At 42.3% G+C, this 22,836-nt stretch overlaps 1 protein-coding gene across 1 annotated transcript in view; it reads left to right on the top strand.

The window, feature by feature from the left end:
• Nucleotides 1–22,836, top strand: part of LOC310650223 (sodium channel protein type 5 subunit alpha-like) — a gene marked incomplete at its 3' end in the record, with an annotated part of 68,505 nt that overhangs the window by 14,545 nt on the left and 31,124 nt on the right. Inside the window, exons 8-16 of the mRNA XM_083379056.1 lie at nucleotides 8,346–8,543; nucleotides 10,052–10,207; nucleotides 11,809–12,207; nucleotides 14,285–14,411; nucleotides 15,848–16,086; nucleotides 17,812–18,024; nucleotides 19,445–19,798; nucleotides 20,141–20,560; nucleotides 22,175–22,294. Coding sequence (XP_083235182.1) covers nucleotides 8,346–8,543; nucleotides 10,052–10,207; nucleotides 11,809–12,207; nucleotides 14,285–14,411; nucleotides 15,848–16,086; nucleotides 17,812–18,024; nucleotides 19,445–19,798; nucleotides 20,141–20,560; nucleotides 22,175–22,294 — 2,226 coding nt within the window. The remainder of the gene's footprint in view (nucleotides 1–8,345; nucleotides 8,544–10,051; nucleotides 10,208–11,808; nucleotides 12,208–14,284; nucleotides 14,412–15,847; nucleotides 16,087–17,811; nucleotides 18,025–19,444; nucleotides 19,799–20,140; nucleotides 20,561–22,174; nucleotides 22,295–22,836) is intronic.

Raw genomic sequence — 22,836 nt, 5'->3', positions numbered from 1 at the left:
TTGGTGGCAGCCGCCACATCCTGGGCACCTAAGGAAGGGATCTGCCTTGTAAGTCGTCCCTTGTTGCTTGTTGCTGCGACGTTGTTGGTCATCGTGCCTTTGGAGCTTCTGTGTTGTCTTTGGGGTCTTCTGCCTGTTTGGCGTCCTTGTGGGGGACGGCCTCCTTGTGCTGTGCTGCTTTGGCAGGCCACATGGCTTGTACGGCCCTGAGTCTCTTTAGCGAAGAGCTTTTGTTGCAACTCTCGATTCCAGAGGCCATAGACGAGTTGGTCCCGGAGCCTCTCCTCTACATCGGAGAACTGGCACAGGCATGTGGCCTGCCTCAATGCCGTGATGAATTCGAATGCTGTTTCACCCGGCTGTTGAACCCTCTGTTCGAATGCATGGTGCCAAGTGATTACCAACAGCTTGGGCTGGAAATGGTCGCCAAGCCGTTTCTCCAAGTCCATGAACGTTACAGACTCCAATGGTGTCGGTGCGAACAAGTTCTCTGCGATGTCGAATGTGGCTGGGCTGCAAACACACAGGAGTGTAGTGGCCTTCAGGCCATCCTTGGCGACGTGATTGGCATGGAGGTAGTTCTCGATCCTGGATAGATACGAAGACCATCTTTCTGGGTGAGCAATGTCAAATTCTTCCAGCTTTTTGACCTTCGCCATTTCAGTTGGTCTTCAGGGCTTGAATTAGTGTTTTCAACATAGCGAGAGTTTGTTGATCTTCATCTATAAAGAAATTTTGTTCCTGGCCTTCTTCCATATTGATATTTTAAACAAAAGGCTTTACACTTAGACAATACTAGAGAGAGAATTTTTTTTCTAGTTAGGGAACACAGAGCCTTTCACAGCAGTTGTTTCAGAGCTCTCAAGGTTATATATCTTATCTACTTCCCTGGGCAGTCAGCCAGGCCCCTTTTAAAGTTTCCCTTTGAGTCCCAAAATTATCTTAATCTTTTCAGTTTTTCTTTTTTTTTCATAAGAAGAAACCCAGATTTCCAACAGAAGTAAATAATGAAAAATTAGAAATAAAAAATCTTTCAGTCCACATGCTTTAAGAAATAAAGTTCCAGTTGGGATTCAGTTACTTTTTCAATGTTTAAAACACCCCTGGGTATTTAGTCGCTGCTCTTTCTGGAGGGAGGGCTAAAGTTCCCCTTCCCTCACCACAGGAGGGAAAGTGCTTAGCAGCTTAAGGAGGTACAGAAAGTAATTAAGGTTTAAAAGAGGTAGATCTCACCCAGTCTCTTCCATGCTGCTTTAAGAGTTGCCTGGTGGAAAATGTGACCGGCTGTTCACGGCCTAGGGACAAGCCATAATGGCCGGTCCTTTCATCCGCCGGTTTGGAGGCAAATCTAATGGGAGAGTTGCGGCTCTCCTGCAATCCAGCGAGTGCTCCTCCTTGCTGGTCACCTCTTTGGGGCAACTTTCGGCCCTTTTCAGGGGCCCCCAGTGATGCAAAACTGGACTGGGGAGAGAGAGAAAGTCTCCCAGCCGTCGATAGTGGCTGTGTGGCAAACCGGAAGTCGCCCTTGGTTTATTGCTTTGCAGCCTGCTAAAGTTGCTTTCATTTAGGCAAAGCCCCAAGGCTGCTTTTCCAAAATGCAAATGGGTTTTTCTCTTGCAAACATTTCTCTTCTCACTCAAAAAGCTTCTTCAGTTCTGACTCAATGGTGGAGAATAGAAGGATTTATATTCTTTGCAGTCCTCTGCTCATTAGCACTCTGAGAATCATTGAAGGGTATATCTGTATCTTCAGTGCCAGCTGAAACAGAGTGCAAATGGGTGTGGAGTTGTCTCGGAGCTGCTGAAAGGACTGTTTTCAAGTGTGTGTGTGTGTGTGTGTGGGGAAATCAAACAAGTCCAGTTGCCTTTTGGAAAAACATCTTTGGGACAACCATGATCTGGATGACGGAGAAGTTCTGTAGACATTTACTCATACAAAGCTCTCTGTGCAAAAAATATTCTGTCAGATGATACCTATTGCCAAGTTCCCTGCTTGGCTGCTGGTATTTGTTCTTTATCGCCCTGATTGCAGAGTTTATTTACTGATTTAATAAAATGTTTACATACCATCTCTGCCCCCCAAGCAAGCTAAAGTAACAGAAGGGTGCATGAGTATTTTTAACACAGGGGAGTATTTTTAATTATGGTGACGACCCACAGCCTGAAGTGCTGGTGTGTTCACAGGCTGAAAACTTTTCCCCTGTTCTGATCTTATTCTGAGAATGATAAACAGATTAAACTACATGATGTCAATGGATCCACACTGGGAAATCTCCCATAGATTGGGGGGAATCCCTACAGCTTGAGAAGTGGCTAGACATGCAGGCAATGTGAAATTGTGGAAAATACCCTGAAAATTTTAATGGAGAGAATGTTTAGTTTCTACAACTTGTAGTTTTGCCCAGTTCCTCTTATTTTGGAGTTTTGGAAAAAATGCTGATCAAAAGTTTTACATATAATCTGATGTTCATTGCAGTTTTTGTACCCCTGATTTTGAACACCTAAAGTTGGTTAAGTTGTAGGATAGCTTGGGTCAGTCCTACTGTTAGACTCTACCTTCAGATTTGGGGTGTTGCAAAGGTGGACCTATCTCTCCACTTAAGGAACAGGGCAGTAATGAATAGGGCCAGACATTTTTTGTCTGCTGGTTGGCCTTAATCAGGCAAGAATACAAGGCTTTAATGAATAGTCCCAAGATCATTTCATTTATATCCCACCTTTATTATTTTTTATAAACAACTCCAGGATGCAAATATACGGTATCTCCTTCCTTCTCCTATTTTCCCAATAAAGACAACAACCCTGTGAGATGGGTTGGGTTGAGACAGAGTGATTGGACTAAAGTCACCCAGGCAACTTTTGTGCCTAAGGCTACATTAGAACTCACCATCTCCTGGTGATTGGCTGAAGGTTACCCAGCCAGCTTTCATGCCTAAGGCAGAATTAGAACTCACCATCTCCTGTTGATTGACCCTAAGTCACCCAGCTGGCTTTCATGCTTAAGGCCAGAATAGAATTCAGCGTCTCCTGGTTATTGGCCCAAAGCACCCAGTTGGCTTTTGTGCCATCTCTGATTTCTAGCCTGGTTTGTTTGTTCGTTCATTCATTCATTCATTCATTCATTCATTCATTCATTCATTCATTCATTCATTCATTCTCTCAATGTAGTGAATATAGCATTCCTTCCTCCATTTTTTCTTTCACCATAACAAAAACCCTGTGAAGCTGATAGGCCCTAAGACAGCCAGGGGGCTTTTGAAGTGGAGGGTGGCCTAAAAGAAGTTGAACAAATGAATTTAATCCAGAGTCCTTGCACATAATTGCCCCACCGCCTCCAAATACTCCAGAGCTGTTTGTTAAAGTACCATAGACTACGTATAATGCAAAGCACATTCCATTACTGGGAAAGAATGCTTGCAGATCTAGACATGATCTGATCTAGCTCAAATATTTATTTATCTTTATTATCCTGATAGCTAAGGAGTGTGCACCTTTGTCTTCCTCCTGTACTGAACCAGCGCTCTTTTTCTAAAAAAAAGGTGCCAGAACTCTCATCTTGTTAATCTTTTATTTATATAATTTTATTTATACATTTATATATATATATATATATATATATATATATATATATATATGTGTGTGTGTGTGTGTGTGTGTGTGTGTGTGTGTGTGTGTGTAAGGTAAAGGTTCCCCCGCACATGTGTGCTAGTCGTTTCCGACTCTAGGGGCCGGTGCTCATCTCCGTTTCAAAGCCAAAGAGCCAGCACTTGTCCGAGGACGTCTCCGTGGTCATGTGGCTGGCATGACTACACGCCAAAGGCGCACAGAACGCTGTTACCTTCCCACCGGAGTGGTCCCTATTTTTCTACTTGCATTTTTACATGCTTTCGAACTGCTAGGTTGGCAGAAGCTGGGACGAGTAACAGGTGCTCACTCTGTTACGCGGCACTCAGGATTCGACCCGCCAAACTGCCGACCTTCTGATCGACAAGCTCAGCGTCCTAACCCACTGAGCCACCGCGTCCCTGCATATATATATATATATATATATATATATATATATATATATATATATATATATATATATATATATATATATATATATATACCATTTTAAAGATATGATCACATTGGTTCAAGTGAATGAGATGCTCCTATAACCCAAAATGCATGCTATTAATTCATCCCTGCCAAAATAGTTATTTTCATCAGACTTAGTTCATGATGAACTTAGAACACTAAGTTCTGTTTTATTATTATTATTATTATTATTATTATTATTATTATTATTATTATTATTATTATTATTATTATTATTAATTTGGTTTATATACCGCCTTACTCCCAAAGGACTCAGGGCGGTTTACAAGGCAAAATTTAAAAACAATACAATATAAAATTAAAATTAAATTAAATTAAGTCTAGCCCCAAAACATTAAAATCACAATTTAAAAACATTAAAACCCCTCAGTCCAGACCAGATAGCTCAAAGAGCCAGGTTTTTAGGTCCCGGCGAAATGAATGAAGGTCGGGGGCAGTCCGGAGTTCCGTTGGCAGTTGATTCCATAGGGCAGGCGCGCCCACAGAGAACGCCCTCCCCCTGGGGATCGCCCGTCGGCAATCCTTGACTGGCGGTACCCTGAGGAGGCCCTCCCTGTGGGAGCGCACAGGACGATGGGAAATTGATGCTGGCAGCAGGTGCTCCCTCAGATAATCTGGGCCCATGCCATTTAGGGATTTATAGGTCATCACCAGCACCTTGAATCTCACCCAGAGGGCAACTGGAAGCCAATGCAGCTCGTGGAGCAGAGGTGTTACATGGGAGTATTGGGAGACTCCCATCACAACTCGCGCGGCTGCATTCTGCACCAAATTAATAGGGGTGAAAAATTGTGGGATAGCTCCCCCATGTTTATATACTGCAGGATGGGTATAGAAAAGATGGAATATTTTTTTGTCTACTTGGAAAATGATGTGTTGCACTTTAATAGAGGAGGAGACAACTTTCGCATATATAGTATGACATATATTGAGTTCCTTTTGGAAGTACTAGCAGTGGGAGATAATAGATGTCTAATACAAGTGCATATGCGGCCTTCAACATATATGTGCTTAACTGATGGAGTCATGTTACTGACAAGATAATGAATTGCAAAGAAGTTGTTATTAATACATAAGTTAAACATTTTGTTTCTATTTCTTTACAACTGCTGATAAAAAATGGCCTGGCTATATTCAAATTATACAAACAAGAGAACAGGCTTAGGTGAGAGGGAAAGTGTTACAATTTATTTATGAATATGAATGAATATGTCCATAATTGCCCAGTGTATTTTAACAATGATATAGAACAGTGAGGGCGAAACTTTTAGAGACTGAGTGCCCAAACTGCAACCCAAAACCCACTTATGTATCATCGGGTACCAGGTGGGTGTGGCCCATTGGGTGGGTGTGGCCCATTGGGTGGTCGTGTCTGCGGTGGTAACGGCAGACTGGGTGGGACTAAAAGTTCAACCAATCAATTCCAACTTTACCTTGCTAATCTTGCATGGTTCTAAAATTAGATTGCGCCGATGTAATCATGCTCTGGCGCAAACTAACAGCCAGCACCAGCCTGCAACCCACCTAAACGCAGGGATACAGCGATGGACAGGCACAGCCAGTGTCGTAATTCATAGGACCTTTAATGGGCCTCCCCCTCCCCCCAGGCCCTCTTCCTTCACATCTGCTAACCTCTCCGGAAGGAGAACAAAGAAAGACCCTATTGGCTTTCGAAAGCCAATAGAGGGAGTAGCACAGCTTGTGCAAAAGTTGGAAAAATCCATTGAAAAAAAAGGTGCCAGAACGCCGTTCTGAGCGTTCTATGAGAAAAAAAAGCCCTGAGTAGAACTAGTCTGTTTCACCATATTTTTCTCATATTGTGGCTTCCTGAGAGACATATACGTTTTCGTAAGGACAATGAAACATTCTAGATTGCTGTTTTCCTGAGGGTGATCCACAGCTTGGCCCAGTTGACCTAATCAAATAACTTCCTTTGGTCACACCCCTAACTTGTCTATCCATGCTTTCTCTCATGCAATGTGAAATGATCCCTTGATCATTGTCCGTAATATATGAAGAACGGATATAGCTAGTCTGGAGGAAAAAAAAGGACTAGAGGTATCATGATAGCAGTATTCCAGTATTTGGGGGATAGCCACAAAGAAGACGTGTGTGTGTGTGTATCAGCCTCTTCTCCAAAGCGCCAGAAGGCAGGATGAGAAGCAATGGATGGAAACTAATCAAGCAGAGAAGCAGCTTGGAATTAAGGAGAAGCTTCCTAAAAATGAGGACAATTAACTAGTGGAATGGATGCTCCATCACTGGAGCATTTTAAGAAAAGACTGGAGACCCACTTGTTTGAAATGGTAGGGTCTCCTGTTTGGGGAGGGGGCTGGACTAGAAGACCTCCAAGATCCCTTGCAGCTCAATTCTGATCGAATAAAACCAACCTCTGCCTTCAGCATCTTCCAATATCTCTGCTGCCCAATATTTATTTATCAAAATCGAAAACCTATCTTTCTCCCTCAGAGACAGATGTACAAATATAGTTGCTTGCTTGCTTTAGCTGGCTATCTAGGATAGCCTTTGCACCTTGGGTAAAGATCCTATAGAGCAGGGGTGTCAAACTCGCAATGTCACATGACGTGTCGCAACATATCCTGACTTTTTCCCCATTGGGGTTTTGCTATGATGCATCTGGCCTGCAGGCCGGCAGTTTGACACCCCTGCGATAGAAAATGTCATCTTCACGCACTCTATTCCTTGGTGCTCAGTGATCCCACCACCCACACGATGAGGCAGCACAGCAGGACTTATTGAAGTAATCTTTGATTTAATAAAGGAGCTAAAACTTTATTAATGTCTCCACCAGTTGTTATTTCAAGACGTTAATTATAAAATTTAATCACCAATATTAAAAAAAAAATGATTCCCAGCTTGCTGGTTTCTCAATCCACCATAAATCTTGAGTGCACATTTATCAAAATGATTACACCTTTTAGCAGAGTGTGAGTTTCCACTGATGGATACCATGCAGCTTTTGAATAGGAATAAGTAGGAGTGAACAGTTAAAATTGAAGCACCTGAGGGCAGGACAAAAAGTAAGTGCTGGAGAGAGAGAACCAACCTAGAATTAAGGAGAAATTTCTTGACAATGAGAACAATTAATCAGTGGAACAGCTTGCCTCCAGAAATTGTGGGTGCTCCATCACTGGAGTTTTTTTGTTGTTGTTAGCTGTGAAGTCGTGTCCGACCCATCGCGACCCCATGGACAATGTTCCTCCAGGCCTTCCTGTCCTCTACCATCTTCTGGAGTCCATTTAGGCTCAGGCCTACTGCTTCAGTGACTCCATCCAGCCACCTCGTTCTCTGTCATCCCCTTCCTCTCTTGCCCTCAATCTTTCCCAGCATTAGGCTCTTCTCCAGTGAGTCCTTCCTTCTCATTAGGTGGCCAAAGGATTTGAGTTTTAGCTTCAGGATCTGGCCTTCTAAAGAGCAGTCAGAGTGGATCTCCTCTAGGACTGACCGGTTTGATCACCTTGCAGTCCAAGGGACTCGCAGGAGTCTTCTCCAGCACCAGAGCTCAAAGGCCTCCATTCTTTGGCGCTCAGCCTTTTTTAAGAAAAGATTTGATGGCCATTTGTCTGAAATGGTAGGGTCTTCTGCTTGAGCAGGGGTCAGACTAGACATCCGCCAGGGTTCCTCCCAACTCTGTAATTCTGTAAATGCTAATCAAAGATTGCACCAGAAGAATAATTTGGGTTTCCAACTCAAGCCAGGATTGCACAAGGGTAAATAAAAATGAGATCCAGACAGCTATGAGGAAAGAAGAAATATTTATTCCTAAAGGTAAACAGTTGGCCTTTAGGGACAGCTACAGAGAAATGGGGTACAGCTACAGACTTTTATAGCGGAGCTTATCCTGGTATGGAAGTGTCTATGTGACACTTGAGGTGTGTGTGTGTGTGTGTGTGTGTGTGTGTGTGTGTGTGTGAGGTTTATTCTTGTAAACATACAGTTCCACTGGGAGACCTATTTTAATTAACTCTATCTGTGTTTGCAGACCTTATCCTTTGATATGTGGATTAGGTCTAGATAATTTATTTGGGTGTTTGAGGACGTTTGGGTAAAGGATTTTCCCCCATTTGTTTCAGCTTGACTGACAATTATCTAGTGGAGATGCTGATTCTCAGACCGTTGTGGATTCTGCTGATGTTTAAAGGGAAGATGGAAACAGTATAAAGGATAAAATGTATTTTCATATAAAATTTCTCACAACTGGTTAATATATTCTTCTAATTTCAGACACTTAGAGCATCTGGGAAGATCTACATGCTGTTTTTCGTGCTGGTCATTTTTCTGGGCTCATTTTATCTGGTCAATCTAATCTTAGCGGTGGTTACCATGGCTTATGAAGAACAGAGCAAAGCCACCATTGCTGAAACAGAGGCCAAAGAGAGAAAATTCCGGGAAACCATGGAAATGCTAAAAAAAGAGCAAGAGGTGTCTATAACTGGTTGCTTTCATTAAAATGAACACTGTGCCGCTACATCATCACAACCTTCGCTTCTGACAGACAGGATAAGCCTGTGCAGAGCAATTCCAAAAAATTAAGTTGGCTGTTTAAACCATATAACTGAAGCCCCTCCCATTTTTTGCATGCTTCACAATGTGCAGAAAATAGGGAGAGGCTTCAATTGTATGTTTGTGGCTGCCATATTGACTTTTTTTTTGATGAGGCCCTTCACAGGCTTTCCTGGACTTGCATAGCAATGATAGCAATAGCTCTGTTGAAAGATAAATCTTCATCAGGATCCAGTCCAAGCTGGGATTAAACAACATGGAGACTGCTTTAGAAAGAAGGTTGTAGTTTTTTGAAGAGGAGAGCCAGACAGAAAGATGGCTCTGTAAAAACTGACTACATGTAGCAGGGAGTGGTGGGTTAATCCTATTATGTCCCAAAGGTCATATCCTGCTTCCCTGGGGCTGTGGCTGATGACGATTGGATTTTTGGTGTGAGGGATTGTTGACTCTAGGGATCTTTGTCTTTCTAATCCCATCTTCCTGGCTCCAATCTTTCTGACAAGATTATCATATCTGCATTTCTGCAGCCATTTTTTCTGTTTGGGGCAGAGAGACTGGGGGTGGCTGGGGTTGGTTTCTGCCTTTAAAATCCTTTAGGGAAATATATTCTGCCATTTTAATATTTCCCAAAATATTTCTTTCTCTGGATTCTTCCCACAGGTCTTACACTTGTGTACCACTTTAAAGCCCTCTCTAAGCTGTTTACAGACTCAACCTATTGCCCCGAACAGTCTAAGTCCTCATTTTACCCACCATGGAAGGATGGAAGGCTGAGTCAACCTTGAGCCAGTCAGGATCGAACTCCTGGCTGTGGGAATGTAGAGTTAGCCTGCAATACTGCATTCTGACCACTGCGCCACCACGATTCCTATACAATACTTTTATCACATCATCTAGCTTAACTAGTTAAAGCAAGTTTGGTGACTACAACAGAAAGGAGATTTATTTATAGGAAATTCTGATAGAGATAGCAAGTCTAACTAAACCTTACCAGGAAGTGAGACTAAGGACATATACTATATGTGTGCCAGGAAAAAAAGGAAGAAGGAAATGACTCAGTTTTTTAAGGAGGGAACACGATGTATGTGGCCTTGAACTTCCTGCATGAAAAAATAGGATAGAAAATTCAGATAAATATATTTGGAGACAATGCTAGGGAAGGTGATGAAGGACTACTGTTCTGTTATGCTTTTGAAGGTTATATGGTTTGGATTTGCAAAGATATGCCAGATGTATTTTTAAAGGAGATATATTGAACATATTACAATTGAGAAAAGACTGCAATTGCTTGGGAGTCTTTTAGACAGTTGAGGTAAACCGGCAGCTGTAAGAGGAAAGCTGTCCTTTTAAATAGTAATCTTTATTTTAAAAAAAAGGTATGTGAAAATAGAATTGTATGGTTCCCTTTTGCTCTTTCCACAATCTAGGAATTAAACGCCAGAGAAAATGACAGTATGTCTCATAGCTCTTTTGAAGTGTCTCCAGCATCTAAGGAAGACAAAGAACGAAGCAACAGAATGAAGAAACTGTCCTTAGAAATGGAAGATTCGGGCCCAGCCTCCAATGACAGTCATCGGAAAACAGTACGATAATATACAGTACAGACATTTCTCAACTTACAATGCTTCATTTAGTGACTGTTCAAAGTTAAAACGACACTGGGAAAAAGTGACTTATGGACATTTTTCACACTTAGAACCGTTGCAGCATCACCATGATCACGTGATCAAAATTGAGATGCCTGGCAGTTGGTTCATATTTATGACAGTTGTAGTGTCCCGGGGTCATGTGATCCCCTTTTGAGACCTTCTGACAAGCAACGTCAATGGGGGAAGCCAGATTCACTTAACAACCGTGTCGCTAACCTAACAACTCTTGCAAAACTGGAATCTTAAAAGTGTGTGTGTGGGGGGGGGAAATGTACCAATTGGAAAAAAAAACCTGACTGCAATATGCAATTCGTAATCACCAGTGGGTGACCCAAAAATCCTTGCATGGAAGTTTTTTTAGTAAATTTATACCTTCAAAAAGTGACTTTCAAGATTTTTTTTCTCTGTGACCTAGGAAAGCAGTCAACTACACTGTGCAATCTGATATTCCATTTTTGTAAAAAAATATATAAAAAAATTATTTTCCCCAAAGCCAGGTCCCCAAAGTAAACCCCTAAAAGTGTTTTTCCAAAAGACAACTGGAAATGATGATGATGATGATGATGTTGGAAGGGACCTTGGAGGTCTTCTAGTCCAACCCCCTGCTAAGGCAGGAAACCCTATACCATTTCAGACAAATGGCTGTCCAGTCCCTTCTTAAAAACTTCCAGTGTTGGAGCATTCACCACTTCTGGAGGCAGGTAGTTCCACTGGTTAGTTGTTCTGTCAGGAAGTTTCTCCTTAGTTCTAGGTTGCTTCTCTCCTTGACTAGTTTCCATCCGTTGCTTCTTGTCCTGCCTTCGGGTGCTTTGGAGAATAGCTTGACTGCCTCTTCTTTGGGGCAGCCCCTGAGATATTGGAAGACTGCTACCAGTGTTCCTTGTTGTTCCTTGTTTCTTTCTTTGAAAGCCTCTATGGAGATTCTCAATCATCTGCCCGAAGGGTGCTTTTAAAAAAAGCAACTGAACTTCCTTATTTTTTTTTCCTTGAAAATATTTTGCTTCTCATCCAAGAAGCTTCTTTAGTTCAACTGAAGTTCAGAAGCTGGATAAGAAGCGAAATGTTTTCAAAGAAAAACCAAAAATGTCCATTGACTTCTGGAAAAGCAAATTTGGGACAACCATGACTGAATGATTGAGAATCTCTATAGATATGCCCCTAAAGTAAGTTGCAGAAATAAATCATAAATAACTTTCTTTATTGACAGGGAGCTCAAAACATTCATATTTTTTCTGCATTGGGCAATAGATTCACAGTCCATAATTTTATTTGAGGGCCCTTGGTATATATGAGCTTGGTTGTTTTCTTGCAGACATTTCATTACTCAAATTAGGCAACATCATCAGTGCTAATGGACTGTCTGCAAGAAAACAACCAAACTCAGAGAGCACCAAGGACCCGTCCATTCAATCCTGAGCTATACACAGTCTCTTTTTCCATTTATTTATTTATTTGAAGAACTTCCCTAGCTGATGGAAACCAACACATGCCAATATTGTGTTGCATTTCGTTTCTCCCCTCCTTGTACTCTGTAGATCTTCAGCTATGGCTATGGACCTTCTTCAAACCCAGCAAAACGGAGACCAAGTCATGGCAGTGTCTTCAATTTCTACCTGTCAGGGAAAGAGACGGGATCCAAGACTGAATTTGGAGATGAAGACTCCAACGGTTTTGGGGAAATGGAGCTCCATCGTAGTTGTGTTTTGCCTACGCGCATAGTCAGGCGTCCAAGCACCCAGAGTCAAGCCAGCTATGGGTCTCATCCAGCTACTCCTAACTACATACAGTCCAATAGATGGAACGCCGGAGATGATTGCAACGGGTTGATCTCCTTGGTGGGACCTGGTGGAATGAGGTCCTTGAACATGGAACCTCTTGCAGGAGAAGCCTTGTTGCTTCCTCCTGTTATGGAAAATCCCAACATGAGTAACCAGGTGGGTTGAAAATATTGGCAATTATTTGCTCTTTCAAGAAAGGGGGTTACGCTTCATAGGCTGTTCATGATGCAGATGTAGTTAGTATACATTAGTAGTATACATTGTTGTATATTGGATAGGGATGTTTTCTGAAGGACCCCAAAATAAGGAGCACAGGCTAATTGTCCTTTGGGATAACACAGCCTAATATTTTCATAAAAGGAGGTAGTTTCTGTGTGAGTATATCAATTATACTTCGTAGCATACAAGTAGTCCCCAACTTATGACAATTGAGCCAAAAATTTATGTCACTAACCAAGACAGTTGTTGTCCCATTTTACAACCTTATTTGTCACCATTGTTAAATAAATCTCAGCAGCTGTTAAGTTAGTAACATGGTTATTAAGTGAATCTGGCTTCCCCATTGACTCTGCTTGTCAGAAGGTCGCAAAAGGGGATCATGTGACCCTGGGACCCTGCGACTGTCATAAATATGAACCAGTTGCCAAGCCTCTGAATTTTGATCACGTGACCATGGGGTTGCTGCAACAGTTGTAAGTGTGAAAACTGGCCATAAGTCACCTTTTTCAGTACTGTTGTAACTTCAAATGGTCACTAAAAATGGTCGTAAATCAAGGACTATCTGTATATTATAATCATTTGATTGAGTGAGTGAGAGTGAATTGGGTAAGTGAACAATAGTGAGTCATTTTCAACTTTTATGGACCACATTGTTAAGTAGATTTTATGATTATAATGAATTATATTTATTTAATGAATTTATTTATAGGCTACATCTTTAACTAAGCAATTTCTACAATTCGTAAGACATGTTTTAAAAAAGCTACTCATTGTGTGAACCTCACTGAAGTGGTATAACTATTTCTCTTGTTAATTTCAGAGGTGTTTCTTATAATTATTTTAGTCTGAATGTCAGAGGGAGTCTGGTAGCACTTTTATGACTAACAAATGAACTGCAGGTGCTTTCTTTATATGCATAGAGTAATTTGACTAATTTAGGACTTAAGTTGGGGGGAACTGGGAGGGAAGGAAGAAAAGCTGGTTGTGCAAATATAGATTTAATATGAGACAGATTGCAAACACCTATCAATTAACAACTGTAATACTGGTAGTCCTTTACATGCGACTGTAATGGAGCTTGAACATTACCATCATAAACAGGGTCAGTCATGTGATCAGCCTGATTTTATTATTATTATTTTGCAACAGTTGTTAAGCAAATGCTGTTGTCATACAATGAATACTGTAGTAAAATAAATTGCACAGTTGTTAAGTGAATCCCTTGTATGCTACCATGCGGTTTTGTAAAAACTTCTGCTTTTCATCAAAAATGCCATAAAATGAGGTCATGTGACCACAGGATGCTGGAAATCACTGTAAATGCAGCTGTGTTGCTGAGCACCCAAAGTCACTGGGGGTGGGGTGGGGTGGGTGACTGTCAGAACTTTGGAACCATGTTCATAACTTCCTTTTCCCAGGGGAGTTGTAACTTCAAGCAGTCGTATGTTGAGGACTACTTGAATTGTACATTAAAAATCACATTTGCAGTTTGCAATGTGGACATTTACGGTTTAAATTCTACTTCAGTCAAGTCGCTCTGTGCTTCAGATAAGCAGTAGCTCAAGAAAGCAGCTTGACACCCTCTTTTTTGGGGCAGCCCCTGAGATATTGGAAGACTGCTATCATGTTACCCATCGTCCTTCTCTTCATTAGACTAGACATTACACTAGACATGATTGTTTAATCCAGTACAATGGAGAACAGCTTGACTTCCTCTTCTTTGGGGCAGCCCCTGAGATATTAGAAGACTATCATGCCACCCCTCATCCTTCTCTTCATTAAACTAGACATACCCAATTCCAGCAACCGTTCCCTATATGTTTTAACCTCCAGTCCCCTGATCATCTTTGTTGCTCTTCTCTGCACTCTTCTCTGCTCTCATACAGACTACCTGTATAGGACTCATATTTCAGTTTTAAGAATCCTTTGACTTGCCTGGTGTATAAATTGTCATATTTCTGTCCAAAGAGCAGGAATATTTATAAGTAAACTTACTGCATACATCTTTAAACAGATGTCTCTGTATGATGAAGCTAACAAGATGGTCCAAGTTCATCAACTGTCAGTTGATTATTACAACCAGCCACTTCAGAGACAGCGGGCAGCGAGTGTGGTCAGCATTATTACCAGCGTCCTTGAAGGTACAGGTTTTCTTTTGCAGAACTTTTGTTCCTAAACAAGGGGATGGTCTAGGACAGGGGTAGGCCACCTTGGCTCTTTTATGACTGGTGGACTTCAACTCCCAGAATTCCTGAGCCAGCCATGCTGAGGGAAAAGGGAGAAGTTTCCAAGCTGAGTCATGCTGGCTCAGGAATTTTGGGAGTTGAAGTCCAAGAGTCATAAAAGAGCCAAGGTTGCCTACCCCTGGCCTAGGCCTAGGCTGCTTTATGACTCGTGGACTTCAACTCCCAGAATTCCTGAGCCAGCATGGCTTATCATGAAAACCTCTCCCTTTCCCCTCAGCATGGCTGGCTCAGGAATTCTGGGAGTTGAAGTCCACCAGTCATAAAAGAGTCAAGTTTGCCTACCCCTGCGGCCTAGTGAGTCCTGACAATTTTACGACCTTTTTGAGAACAATGTTAAGTGAATTGTGTTGTTTTTTTAAGTGAATCCAATTTTCCCCCTGGACCTAGCTTTTTGGAAGTGGGCTGGGAAGATCATAAGTGGTGATCACATGATCGTGGGACAGTGCAACTGTCATAGGTACATGCCAGTTGCCAAGCACCCGAATCTTGATCATGGGTGCAAGGGTCAGCCCTAAGTTACTTTTTTCATGGCTGTTGTATCTTTGAGCTGTCACTAAACGAATAGCTGCCAAGGATTACCACAGTAGCAATTCCTTTCCAGTAGAAATTGTAGATTAGGAAAATCTGTCATATTTTTCAATGTATTTATTGTATTTATTAAATTTTTATGCTACCCATCTCCCCTGTAAGGTGATTCTGGGCCACTGTATTTGTTTATGGTCCGTTATTTTGAAATTTTTACAAATGCTTGCATGCCAACTTTCTGTTGTATGGAATTTGGAACCAAAAGTGTTTCTTCAAAAACATAAAGAGCAGTGGCTGAAAAATAAAACACCTTTTCCTAACCATTCAGATTCCTACAATTATCGAAGTAAAACATGTTTTATCTAATGTCCGAATTTCATCAGAGACCATTGTGTTTTTTCCGGGAATGAACTGCAGAGAAGTTAAAAAAAGGGAGACATTTTGTACATTCTCAACCAAAGTTAGAAGGATAGGCCATAAAAAAACTTAAATGAGTATCTCAGTAACAACTTCTTCTTCTTCTTCTTCTTCTTCTTCTTCTTCTTCTTCTTCTTCTTCTTCTTCTTCTTCTTCTTCTTCTTCTTCTTCTTCTTCTTCTTCTCCTCCTCCTCCTCCTCCTTCTCCTCCTCCTCCTCCTCCTCCTCCTCCTCCTCCTCCTCCTCCTCCTCCTCCTCTTCCTCCTCCTCCTCCTCCTCCTCCTTTTCTTTCTCCTTCCCCTTCCCCTCCCCCTCCTCCTTCCCCTCCTCCTTGTCTTTCTCCTCCCCCTTCCCCTTCTCCTCCCCAATCCTCCTTTTCCCCTTGTTTAGAGCTCGAAGAATCAGATCGAAAATGGCCTGGCTTCTTGAACAAGTTAGCCCGCAAGTATTTTATCTGGAACTGTTGCCCTCTGTGGCAGAAAATAAAGAAGAAAGTGGGTGTGATTGTAATGGACCCCTTTACCGATCTCATCATCACACTTTGCATTGTGATGAACACTCTTTTTATGGCCTTGGACCACTACAAAATGACCCCCGAGTTTGAGCAAGCTCTTTCGAGTGGTAACATGGTAAGTGTAATGTATTGGGATTTTTACTTGTAGTGATTCACGTATCTGTTTGAATGCTGCTTAAAGGTTGCTCAATGGTGTGTCTGTGTAATGGTCACTGACTAAGCCAGACTTGTCTCCAAGAACATCATTGGTTGACTTGGGGTAGGAATGGGTTCCTTTAAACCTATTGGCTGCCGCCTAGTGGCCAACCATATAAGTAGCTGCGCAGCAGCCACTGTTTCAGTTCTGTTCCTGTTTGCCTCAATAAAGCAATGTTCCTGTTTGCAACCTTCTGTCTCGCTTATTGCCTGCAAAGAACCATCTACACAACAGTAAGCAAATGCTGAAGCAGAAGAGAATCTACCCATTTTACATTCATAAAATGCTAAAAATTTGGTTGATCCCTTTGGCTGAAGTATTAGGGGATCCCTATAGATTTCTTTTTCTTCTTGATTTGAAAACCAGAAGGAGATCTTTGGCATGTGATATACTGATTGCTGTTGCAACTTCTTTGCTAATTATTTTTGATAGTTTTAATTTACTGTCAGATGACCAAGGTTGTACTTCAAGGTGGAAAGATGTGACTTGTTTAAAAATATTAAACCTGATGCTATACAGGGAGTCCACGACTTATGGCCACAATTGAGCCCAAAATTTCTGTTGCTAAGTGAGAAATTTGTTAAGTGACTTTTTCCCCATTTTGTGACATTTCTTGCCACAGTTGTTAAGTGAATCACTGCAGTTGTTAAGTTAGTCACACGGTTGTTAAGTGGATCTGGCTTCCCCATTGACTGCTTGTCAAAAGGTCCCAAAAGGGGATCACATGACTTTGAGACACAGCAACAGTCATAAATATGAGTCAGTTGCCAAGCAACTGAATTTTGATCACATGATTGTGGGGATGCTCTAAAGGCTGTAAGTGTGAAAAATAGTTACTGTATGTCACTTTTTAAAGTGCCATTGTAACTTTGAACAGTCACTAAATGAACTGCTGTAAGTCGAGGACTACCTGTACTGATAAAAAGAGGGCAAGTCTTTGATTGTGTGGTCTTGGCTGCCATCTTGATTTTTTTTAACCTTCCTGTTGATTCTCCTCTTTGCTTGAATTGATAATAATAAAACAACCAATCAAGGATCACATAACATTAACAAAAACTGAACTGAATATATGAAAGACTAAGAGAGAGTCAGTTTAGTCAAGTGGTGAAGGCCCAGGAGGCTGTGAGTTCTAGCCCTGCTTTAACTATGAAAGCCAACTGGATGACTTGGGCCAATCACCAGGAGACGGTGAGTTCTAGTCCTGCCTTAGCTATGAAAGCTGACTGGATGGCTTTGGGCCAATCACCAGGAGGCTGTGAATTCTAGTGCTGCTTTAACTATGAAAGCCGACTAGATGACTTTGGGCCAATCACCAGGAGGCTGTGAGTTCTAGTCCTGCCTTAGCTATGAAAGCTCACTGGATGACTTTGGGCCAGTCACCAGGAGGCTGTGAGTTCTAGTCTTGCCTTAGGCATGAAAGCCAGCTGGATAATCCAGTCACTCTCTCAGCCCAACCACCTCACAGGGTTCTTGAAGTGGGGAAAAAAAAGGAGTACTGGGTATTTTCACCATCTTGAGTTACTTATAAAGTAATGAAGGCAGGATTCTAAAAAAAAAAATCTAATAAAGAAACAAACATGAAGTAGCCCTCATGTTCCTCAGGACTGACTCTGTTATTTTTTTTTCTTTCTCTGAATCTGACAGATTTTCACAGCAATTTTCACGGCAGAAATGATCCTGAAAATCATCGCCATGGACCCTTACCATTATTTTCAGCAGCGCTCAAACATCTTTGACAGCGTGATTGTCCTGATCAGCATAATTGAACTGAGCACGTCTAGCGAGGCCAAAGAGGACAGGAAAGGGAAAAAAGGAGGGAAAAAGGGCAGCTTCTCTGTGCTGCGAACCTTGAGGCTGGTAACTGTTTGTTCTGTGGCTTTTGGAGCTACAGGTGGTCCTCGACTCACCACCACAACTGAGCCCAAAATTTCTGTCGTTAAGTGAGACATTTGTTAAGTGAGGTTTACCCCATTTGACGACCTTTCTTGCCTCAGTTGTTAAGTGAATCAATGCAGTTCTTAAGTTAGTAACACGGCTGTTAAGTGAATCTGGCTTCCCCATTGACTTTGCTTGTCAGAAAGTCGCCAAAGGGGATCACGTGACCCCGGGGCACTGCAACTGTCATAAATACGAGTCAGTTGCCAAGCATCTGTATTTTGATCATGTGACCACGGAGAAATGTTGCAAATGGTCATAAGTCACTTTTTTTCAGTGCCGTTGTAACTTTGAACGGTCACTAAATGAATTGTTGTAGTTTGAGGGCTATCAGTAAATGGACAATATTTTTTAAATTTATGGATCGCTGACAGAGATGGCTTGAATGTTTAAGAAAGGGAGTCGCGATTGTCTCAACTTTTTTGACCTCTTACTTCCTTCTTACGTCCTCCTGGATTCGCGGCTCAGTTTTGAAGATCATATAGGAGCCGTGACCAGGGGGGCCTTTGCCCAGGTTCACCTGGTGCGCCATTTGCGGCCCTACCTGGACTGAGATGCCCTGCGCACAGTCACTCATGCGCTCGTGACCTCCCAATTGGACTACTGCAATGCTCTCTACATGGGGCTGCCCTTGAGGACCACTCGGAGGCTTCAGCTGGTGCAGAATGCGGCCGCGCAAGTTGTGATGGGGGTTTCCCGATACTCCCATGTAACACCTCTACTCCGCGAGCTGCATTGGCTTCCGGTTGCCCTCCGGGTGAGATTCAAGGTGCTGGTGATGACCTATAAAGCCCTAAATGGCTTGGGTCCGGGATATCTGAGGGAACACCTGCTGCCGGCATCAAGCTCCCTTCGTTCTGTGCGCTCCCACAAGGAGGGTCTCCTCAGGGTACCGCCGGTAAAAGATTGCCGGTGGACAATACCCAAGGGGAGGGCCTTCTCTGTGGGTGCGCCGGCCCTTTGGAACCAGCTGCCTGTAGAGCTTAGGACTGCCCCTGACCTTCGCTCATTCCGCCGGGACCTGAAGACCTGGCTCTTCGAGCTTTCTGGTCTGGACTGAGAGTATTAACTGGGGTTTTAATTGTATTTTTTTAATTGTAATTGGGTTATATTTCAAGGTTAGTGTAATTATTTTAATTGTTTTTAATTTTTGTAACTTGTTGCATTGTTTTTAAAAAACCTTGTGAACCGCCCTGAGTCCTACGGGAGAAGGGCGGTATATAAGTTTAATAAAATAAATAAATAAATAGTTATCTTTGAACATACTGTACTTGACATACTGTATTATTCTGCCATTGTTAAAATTAATTTGAAACTGATTTGATCTTCTCGTCTTCAACAGATGAGAGTCTTCAAGCTGGCAAAGTCTTGGCCCACCTTAAATACCCTCATAAAAATCATCTTAAATTCAGTGGATGCTCTTGGCAACTTGACCCTGGTCCTGGCCATTATCGTCTTTATTTTTGCTGTATTTGGGATGCAGCTGTTTGGGAACAGTTATAAAATCTCTTGCAAGAAGTTAGATCCCACTTGCAAAGTACGCTGGCACATGGAGGACTTTTTCCATTCTTTTCTCATTATCTTCCGAATCCTGTGCGGGGAGTGGATTGAGACCATGTGGCACTGCATGGTGGTGGCTGAGCGGTCGCTGTGCCTGCTGGTCTTCATGCTGGTGATGGTGATTGGGAATTTAGTGGTGAGTGTCCTTGAGCAACTTTCTTCTTTTTATTGTCTGTCTGTCTCTTTATTTACGTGTTTTCTATACACTCTATTTTCAGTGTCATTTTAACTTTGAACCGGCCACTAAAGGAAAGGTTGCAATTTGAAGACTACCTGTATCTATGAAATCACCAGGAGATGAACTTTTTGCAGATTAGAAAAGAGCCAACACATTGTTCAAATATGCTTTTCTCTTGTAAACGACCTCTGTCTCCGCATTAGTATTCCAAACGATAATAATAATAATATAATCTGTTCTAAGCAAATCTAATAATAATTCGCATCTGTTATTAATCTTTCGTTTTGTCCTTCCTCTGAGGTTCTCAACCTGTTCATTGCCCTTCTGCTGAATTCCTTCAGTACCGATAACCTCACTCAGCAGCCAGAAGAGGACAGGGAAACCAACAACTTGAAGATTGCCTTTGCTAGGATCCACAGAGGACTTCACGTTGCAAAACAGGCTGTGTTGACCATTTTCTTCCGGGTTTTGGGGTGGAAGAGGAAAGCAACCGCCAAGAAAGTAAAGTGTGACTTGGAGAAAAGTGAGGTAGAAATGAGAAGCCACATTCATAATTCCAAAGAGGGTCACAGCAGCCCTTGGGCAAGCGAGAAGAGCAACCAAGATGACTTTATCTCCAACCCCAGCGTGTTTATCTGTGTTCCGATTGCTCATGTGGAAACTGATAGCGACGCCTCAGAAGATCTGGGCTCGGTCATCGAGACAGAGTGTACAAAGCAGGTTAGGAGCTAGATTTGGGTCAGCTGGTCACAAAGTCGGGTTGGGTCAGTAGGAGACCTGCAGGACGCTCTAGGTTGAAACTACATCTTTGAAGAAGACAGTGGCTAACCATGTGAGCATAGCTATTATTGTGTGGTGGGTCCGATGCAAGGAAGAGACGCCAGCCAGAGTGTGAGTTCAGCTCTTTATTGGAGGGGATGGCCCACTGGGGAATGAGGGTTACCTGGCCTCCTTAAATACCTAGCCAGGTAAGCGGACAGCCAATGTGGTTGGCCCTAGGTTTCCCGCCAAAACTGGGTTTCCCGCCAAAAACCGTTCAGGCCAATGCCCCCTGGTGGCTGTTGCTATGCAGGTGCCTGCATACATAACAGCTATTATGAGTCCATGAAAGCACCAGGATTGAACTTGATTCCAAGGAGCTATTGTTCATCAGTTATTTCCCTTAGAGCGGTGTTTCTCAAGGCAACTCTAAGGTGTCTGGACTTCAACTCCCAGAATTCCCCAGCCAGCAGGTTGTATGGGGAATTCTGGGAGTTGAAGTCCAAACATCTTGATGTTGAAAAACAGGTGCCTTAGAGAGGACCAGTACTGGTTCATCAAGATGTCCTGGTTTTGTTGCTTACCTAGGAACCAAATTTTTGTCAGAAATTGCAAATCTGGCAAAAGGTTAAAGGTTAAAGTGTATACTATTTCCCTTCACCTTCTCTTTCTATGAGAATATCTACTTAAGTCTGTAGGCAGAAATGCTGATAAATAAATTCTAGGAAGATGCACATAATATTTTGCATCATCCTTTAATCATTTTGCAGGCCTCTCAGGGGGAGTATAATTAGTGAGATGGATGGCATATAAATGTAATAAATAAAAATTCTTCTTTCTTGGATAAACAACAGCAACCTATCTGCTGGAGTGTTGAGAAAAGTAAAACGCAGCCACAACCATGGGGTCAAAGTTTCAACTCCTTTTTTGTGGATTTTTGTGTGTGAATATCCCTGGACAGGAGGTTTAGGTGCGAGGATATTTGTTGGAAAATGGTACAGGTAGTCCTCGACTTACAACCACAATTGAGACCCCAAAATTTTCATTGCTAAGCAAGACAGTTAAATGAGCTTTGCCCCATTTTATGACCTTTCCTGACACAGTGGTTAAGTGAATCACTGCATTTGTTAAGTTAGTGACAGGGTTGTTAAGTGAATCTGGCTTCCCCATTGACTTTGCTTGTCAGAAGGTTGCAAAATGTGGTTCCAGGACACTGCAACCGTCATAAGTACATGCCAGTTGCCAAGCCTATGAATTTTGATCATGTGACCATGGGGATGCTGAAACAGTTGTAAGCATGAAAAATGCTCACAAGTCACTTTTTGAGTGCCGCTGTAACTTGAAATGGTTACTAAACAAATAGTTGTAAGTTGAGGACTACCTGTATATGGAAAAGAAGAAAAATAAATTTAGCCAGAATCCTGATTTTTAAACTCTGGGCAGGGGCATCTGTAGGGTTGGCACTCACAAAAGAGAGGTAAGGCCTGGATCAGCTGATTGTGGCTGGCATATTGGTAGCCAAGGCAACCAGTGCTTAGCAAACTCATTTTGAATCCCAGCTATTGTGATTTTCAGCAAGAAAACCAGTTGCGCTTGAGGGGAGAAAAGGCCAAAAGCTGTGAAGTCTGGAGCCGGACGTCAGAAATTTCTATTCCCAAAGGGAAAGTCGGATCCTCGCTGTCCAAGGGAAAAGAGGTAAATACCACTCCCCAATCTACAGCCAGGAAAAATGTTACCAAAGTGATCTGTGAGTGAAGTTTAGATTTAACTTGTGGCATGTACTGAGAAGATTCCTAGGCCTAGGCCAGACGTAGGCAACCTTGGCTCTTTTATGACTGGTGGACTGCAACTCCCAGAATTCCTGAGCCAGCATGGCTCAGTTTGGAAACTCCCTTTCCCCTCAGCATGGCTGGCTCAGGAATTCTGGGAGTTGAAGTCCACGCGTCGTGGACCTAATCTTTCACCCTCCCATATGGGAATTCTCTGGGGAACATAGCCGCTCAATCTTTCTCAGCCCAGGTTATCTACCTGTACGTCCTCGACTTACAACAATTCATTTAATGACTGTTCGAAGTTACAACAGCACTGAAAAAACTGGCATATGACAATTTTTCACACTTACACTCAACATATGACCAGAATTGAGCCCAAAACTTCTGTTACAAGGTTGAGGCAGAGTTTAAGTGAATTTTGCCCCATTTTACTTTCCTTTTCTTGCTACAGCGGCTAACTGAATC

Source organism: Vipera ursinii, assembly GCF_947247035.1.
Source record: "Vipera ursinii genome assembly, chromosome: Z".
Lineage (NCBI taxonomy): Eukaryota > Metazoa > Chordata > Lepidosauria > Squamata > Viperidae > Vipera > Vipera ursinii.
The sequence above is the reverse complement of the archived record's forward strand: the minus strand, read 5'-3'. Positions and strand labels throughout refer to the sequence as shown.